At 44.9% G+C, this 7,115-nt stretch overlaps 1 protein-coding gene across 1 annotated transcript in view; it reads right to left on the bottom strand.

Moving 5' to 3' along the window:
- Window positions 1–7,115, bottom strand: part of LOC109909471 (calsyntenin-2-like) — a 420,037-nt gene extending 412,922 nt beyond the window's left edge. Inside the window, exon 1 of the mRNA XM_031795495.1 lies at window positions 6,700–7,115. Within this exon, the coding sequence (XP_031651355.1) occupies window positions 6,700–6,781 (82 nt within the window). The 5' untranslated portion in view covers window positions 6,782–7,115. The remainder of the gene's footprint in view (window positions 1–6,699) is intronic.

Below are 7,115 nucleotides of genomic sequence, written 5' to 3'. Positions count from 1 at the left end.
TTCTCTGTCTGTCTCTAATTGCTTGTGTTATTCCCTTCCCTCGCTAAACAATCTCTCCTCTCCTCAGGGAGCACTCTCAGACACAGGACATTCTGTCTTAATTCTATAAAAGCCTCTGGTGTTTTCTCCACTCACATACACCTTTCTCTTCCTCTTTTCTCCATCTCTCCCCCTGCTTCACACCTCAGAGAGTAAATCATTGGGCCTCCGAGAGTGTCCAGTATAATATTTCTATTTCTATTTATTAAGGATCCCCTTGACTTCCTGCCAAGTCAGCAACTAGTCTTCCTGGGGTCACGCAACATTAAGGCAGTTATATACAATTCAAAATATGACATTACATAACACATTTCACAACACATTAAGTGTGTTCCCTCAGGCCACTACTCTACTCTCATGTATCTACAATACAAAATCCACATGTAAGTGTGTGTAGAGTGCATGTCTTATCATGTGTGTGTGTGTCTCTTCACAGTCCCCGCTGTTCCATAAGGTGTATTTTTATCTGTTTTTTAATCTGATTCTACGGCTTGCATCAGTTATCCGCTGTGGAATAGAATTGAATGTAGTCATGGCTCTATGTAGTACTGTACGCCTCCCATAGTCTGATCTGGACTTGGGGATTGTGAAGAGACCTTTAGTGGCATGTCTTGTGCGGTATGCATGGGTCTCTGAGCTGTGTACTAGTAGTTTAAACAGACAGCTCTGTAGATTCAGATTGTCAACATTTCTTACAAAAACAAGTAGTGATGAAGTCAATCTCTCCTCCACTTTGAGACATTATAGATTTACATACATTTTATTAATGTGATATCTCAGTGTATATTTAAGGGCCAGCTGTGATGCCCTTTTCTGAGCCAATTGTCATTTTTCGGGGTCCCTCTTTGTGGCACCTGACCACACGACCAAACAGTAGTCCAGGTGTGACAACAGTAGGGCCTGTAGGACCTGCCTTGTTGATAGTGTTGTTAAGAAGGTAGAAATAGGGCATGTAGGACCTGCCTTGTTGATAGTGTTGTTAAGAAGGTAGAAACTATGGCCTGTAGGACCTGCCTTGTTGATAGTGTTGTTAAGAAGGTAGAAACTACGGCCTGTAGGACCTGCCTTGTTGATAGAGTTGTTAAGAAGGTAGAAACTAGGGCCTGTAGGACCTGCCTTGTTGATAGTGTTGTTAAGAAGGTAGAAACTAGGGCCTGTAGGACCTGCCTGTTGACAGTGTTGTTAAGAAGGTAAAAACTAGGGCCTGTAGGACCTGCCTGTTGACAGTGTTGTTAAAAAGGTAGAAACTAGGGCCTGTAGGACCTGCCTGTTGACAGTGTTGTTAAGAAGGTAAAAACTAGGGCCTGTAGGACCTGCCTATTGACAGTGTTGTTAAGAAGGTAGAAACTAGGGCCTGTAGGACCTGCCTGTTGACAGTGTTGTTAAGAAGTTAGAAACTAGGGCCTGTAGGACCTGCCTGTTGACCATTTTGTTAAGAAGGTAGAAACTAGGGCCTGTAGGACCTGCCTATTGACAGTGTTGTTAAGAAGGTAGAAACTAGGGCCTGTAGGACCTGCCTGTTGACAGTGTTGTTAAAAAGGTAGAAACTAGGGCCTGTAGGACCTGCCTGTTGACAGTGTTGTTAAGAAGGTAAAAACTAGGGCCTGTAGGACCTGCCTATTGACAGTGTTGTTAAGAAGGTAGAAACTAGGGCCTGTAGGACCTGCCTGTTGACAGTGTTGTTAAGAAGTTAGAAACTAGGGCCTGTAGGACCTGCCTGTTGACAGTGTTGTTAAGAAGTTAGAAACTAGGGCCTGTAGGACCAGCCTGTTGACAGTGTTGTTAAGAAGTTAGAAACTAGGGCCTGTAGGACCTGCCTGTTGACAGTGTTGTTAAGAAGTTAGAAACTAGGGCCTGTAGGACCTGCCTGTTGACAGTGTTGTTAAGAAGGTAGAAACTAGGGCCTGTAGGACCTGCCTGTTGACAGTGTTGTTAAGAAGTTAGAAACTAGGGCCTGTAGGACCTGCCTGTTGACAGTGTTGTTAAGAAGTTAGAAACTAGGGCCTGTAGGACCAGCCTGTTGACAGTGTTGTTAAGAAGTTAGAAACTAGGGCCTGTAGGACCTGCCTGTTGACAGTGTTGTTAAGAAGGTAGAAACTAGGGCCTGTAGGACCTGCCTGTTGACAGTGTTGTTAAGAAGTTAGAAACTAGGGCCTGTAGGACCAGCCTGTGGACCATTTTGTTAAGAAGGTAGAAACTAGGGCCTGTAGGACCTGCCTGTTGACAGTGTTGTTAAGAAGTTAGAAACTAGGGCCTGTAGGACCAGCCTGTTGACCATTTTGTTAAGAAGGTAGAGCAGCGCTTTATTATGGACATACTTCTCCCCAGCAACTATTGTATCAACATGTTTTGACCATGACAGTTTACAATCCAGGTTTACTCCAAGCAGTTTAGTCACCTCAACTTGCTGAATTTCCACATTATTTATTACAAGATTTAAATTAGGTTTAGGATTTAGTGAATGATTTGTCCCAAATATCTAAGACTAACTTATTCGTAGTCAACCATTCTGAAACTAACTGCAGCTCTTTGTTAAGTGTCTAGTGCTAAGTATGGTCAGCCATAGCCCCACAGAGGGAGAGGAGGGGAGCAAGAGAGCTCACCTTCCCACTGTGATAAGTAGAGGCTTATCGCCAAACACACACACACATACACACACAGTTCACCTTCCACAAAACTAGAAAGGAGTGCAAGAGACAAGAGACCATGAAGACATAATCACAGCCATGAGCAATGTTTGAAGATAGAGGGAGAGAGGGAGGGAGGGAGGGAGGGAGGGAGGGAGGGAGGGAGGGAGGGAGGGAGGGAGGGAGGGAGGGAGGGAGGGAGGGAGGGAGGGAGGGAGGGAGGGAGGGAGGGAGGGAGGGAGGGAGGGAGGGAGGGAGGGAGGGAGGGAGGGAGGGAGGGAGGGAGGGAGGGAGAATTTAGTGAGACCTTGAAAAGCAAACTGGGTGTTCTGTGGTTCAGAGGTACTATTGCCACAGGCTATAAGCTCACCGTAATACATACACCTGTAACCTTTTGTATTCTTCTGAATTAAATGGTGATATACTCCACATATGTTCACATTTGCATATCTCAGTGGAGTGTTGGAGTGGATATCGGAACAAGAACCCAGAGTCTGAGCTATATCTCTTGTGAGATCATTAGGATAATAGTATTCTGCTCTGAACTCCTACACTAAAGTAATTAAGTAGCCTGGAGGTTGCCTCTCTCCTTTTTCTGTAGCATGAGTCAGTACAAGTACACCCCCTGGACAGGACGCTAGTCTATCGCAGGGCCGTATCCCCAATCTATCTCCTTAATACTGAGTGTCAAGCAGAGATGCATTGGGTCCCATTTTTTACAGTATTTGCTATGACTCAGCAGGGGATCAAACTCCCAACCTTGCAATCTCTGGACAGACTCTCGAACAACAAGGCCACTGAGTTGGTCACTAAACATTGGCCTGTACAAGAATAATATGCTGATTTGACACTACTCTATTAGCAAAACCCTGATCTGAAGTAAGGCAGGTAAAGCAGATCTGAGATCAATGAGGTAGCACTCCTCCATAATTTGCCATAATCTGATATAAGACCACTGATTTGAGATCAGTGAAATAGCTCTACTCCATGCTGAGCCTGATCTAAAATGACAGATATTGCTGATCTAGGATCTACTGCACTCCTCTACACTGAGCCTTGGTTTTTGAGCCAGATCTAAAAAATAGGAGAGACCAGCAAGGCTGTTCTGAGATCAGAAAGGCTGTACTGAGATCAGCAAGGCTGTACTGAGATCAGTGAGGTAACAGCATGTCGTCATCCATGTTGAACCATGGTTTTCCAGTCGCAGCACGTCAGGCAGGATTTGTGCTGCCTCCTGTGTCACTGTCTGGCCCGGCCAGCGATTTATAGAGCGCTCCCATAATGCACTTCCTCTCTGAAAAGGAGGACATAAATCTGACGCTTGTTTTTGTCACGCATTTTTTATTGGCTGATGGGGTCCTCTTTCCTTTCCCTCTTCTGCTTATTATATCGAACACACACACACACCAAATAATATTATTGAATGAACAACGTACACTGAATATACAAAACACGCCGACAAATTCAACGTGCAACACAATATTACGAATTTGTTTCTAATGTTTGGTATAATCAGTTTATAGGTCAGGTGTTCTAAAGAGGAAGCATAGCCTATATTGAAATAATACATTCTTTTTTGATGAAGTTGGACGTTTCTGTTAATCACAACTCTTTATTTGATTTATTTAAACTCTGTGCACTGAATAATACATTTCTGCATTCTGTACCTCATTTTCACATATACATTAATCTAACAACAGCAGCCCAAATACTCCTGCAGCAGGCCAATACGTATCACCAAGTAATACTTTGCATCCTCTATTGACTGAGTCACTTTACATTTTAAGTATGTGTATACTTTCTGATTGAAAAATAGTGGTGTGTTTACAACCCCCCCCCCCCCCAAAAAAAAAAAATCTGCAAAAGGTTCCTCCATGGAAACAGACACTGAGGGTAAATTAAAATACACATATTGCTGGTAATGAGCTATCTAAATTCCGAGTTCATATTGCATGGAATTACACAAAATCGCAGCTCCTGGCAGCTCTGGCAACAACAAAAAAATGCACTGCTTCTACTCACCCGAAAAAAAAATATCCCCACCACGCAGCTGAGCGTGAGACATGGTGGGTTCGTTTAAGCCACAGCGTGCAGTGCAACCGTGAATGCAATAATGTCTTTGTAAATAGCTTCGCCACTTCTTTGCAGTTTTGCGTACTTAGCTGCTGTCAACATGGGCCAACACACATACTTACGGTCCGGGCATACACACACAAACACACAGCTCTAGATTTTGAGCGGGTGCCTTGATGGTGACTTTGATTAATTAAAGGGAGTTGATTATTCATTCACGGTTCTTGCAATGAAACGGTGGCTAAACGTAAACTGACAGTGGAAGAGCGCACCTCAAAAAGTTCGAGGAGAACAACCAATTCAAGAGTTTTCTCTAGTTACTTAAATGTCATAGACGCACCGTTCAACTGTTGAATTTTAAGGGAAGGCTGAAGAAAACAAATGACATTTTCAGAATGTTACTGTATGTCTCACACGCGTGTTTCTCTCGCTTTTACACGGACTTAAAGATGCAACTTCAAAATGCGGCTTGTGGGCCAGGATAACAGCACAAACTGTAAATTGAACAATGGGTTCTCATTTTCTCCCGAATTTAGAGCTGCGTTGCGGCCCTGGGGACTCAATTAGAACCGTGTTGTGCCGGCGTTTCCACCCCCATTGACTGGGCGGTAATTTGTTTACTTCTTACTTCGCAGCCGAGCAGGGGCTCGAAAAGACCTACAGTCCTGAGATACTACCATGCAATCTCCAGATGGACAAAGTCTACACATTTGTGGGTGGGGTTGAGGACAGACCATGTATCCAGTTGCACACAAACACCAACAAACACATGTATTGGTAACTTCAGCACCACGGACACCGCATTAAAACACGCTCAGTCATGTATTGCAAATCAGCACCATTGACAGCGCATTCTCTACCGCTCGCTCTCTCACACACTGTTGGCCGTTGGTTTGAGCTCTGCTCAGGTTCAGGCTATAATCATATTCAAATGAAAATGCAGGTGAAGCACAAGCTTGGACTTCCTAATCAGGCCATTGGTTATTATCATACGTCTCCATACTACTAACATATAGAGACAAAATATGCCTATTGGGCGCACGAGAAGCCAGGCGCAAAGGCTGCTTTCTATCGGACGCACAGGGACTCGCGCTGAGCGACACCTAATCATGCCTCCGACAACTGCCAATGCTGCCAGGTGCAACAGAAGCCCCAGTCTACGGGGAGTATATTACGTGTACCTGGTGCCAGATCAACCAGTTCACCTGTGGCACCGGAGTTGCTCGTGAGCAGCTCGAGAGCAGTTACTCTCCTATGTGCGTTAACACTGATATATTTATCCCACCAAGGGAGTGCGGTCCCCAATAACATCCATTACCGATATCAATAAATCATAATTCTGCAATAACAGCATTAGCCTATAAGGCCTGTGATGATAATGCTATGGCTGATCCTTACAATTAAACGGCTAATAATAATAAAAAGCATCATCATCACCACCATCAGTACCATCACCATCAGCAGCATTGGCAGCATCATACTATCTATTAATATTACCACCTCATATCTCTTAGAAAACCTAAGATCTGTCTTGGCAGATTAGAGAAGTCAGGCTAAAATATGTCTATCACATGGCGAGAGACTATATTAATAGACCTATGTCACAGTGAAAACTTGGACACATTGTTACACTCAACGCAACGGCATCACTCCTCCTGTCCCAGAGGCACCTCTGCTCGGAAATAGACTCACTCCTCCGCCAGCCTCCCTACAATCAACAAATCCACCCCGAGCCCCGGAAGCTCTACATATGACAGCCTTATAACCATATATCAGATGGTCTAAATGAACAGAATCACAGCGCGATCAGCCCACATTAGTGGTCAAAATGCTCCGATATGGACCCTCTCTCCCTATGCTCCCTCCCATCATCACCTCTTCTACAAGAAGCACATTGCAGAGTGAGAGCGCACCACGCAGGACGGTTGGGGTAGGTAGCGCCAAGTTCCCCTTCACCTACCTTTCACGGTGTGACAAGCACAGAGCCCCAAAGAAAACCCGGCCACCAGCAGCACCACCTCGGATATACGCTGCATATTCATGGCGTGGTGTGAGCGAAATACAGACAGGGCACGGTGACCTCTCTCCTCTCTCTCCGATCTTTTCCACCCGCTCCTTCAATTCAGCCTGTCCCAACGTTCTCTCTTCTTCAAGCTGTAAAACTGTTCACTGATGATATGCCGGACTCGGGCTAAAGATAGCGAGCTAAGAGTGGAATAATACGCGCGTGGTGTACGAAAAGCGAGGCAGGGAAGGAGGCTTGTTCCGCGAAGAAACCGTGAAGCTGCGCGGTATAGTTACCAGAGCTCGTTCGTTGCTTGTTCGATGCACAACTAACTGCTTAGTGATAAGACCTGACCGTAGACCATCGCTACC

The sequence above is a fragment of the Oncorhynchus kisutch genome, linkage group LG18 (assembly GCF_002021735.2).
Source record: "Oncorhynchus kisutch isolate 150728-3 linkage group LG18, Okis_V2, whole genome shotgun sequence".
NCBI lineage: Eukaryota > Metazoa > Chordata > Actinopteri > Salmoniformes > Salmonidae > Oncorhynchus > Oncorhynchus kisutch.
This window is presented reverse-complemented; position numbering and strand designations above follow the sequence as displayed.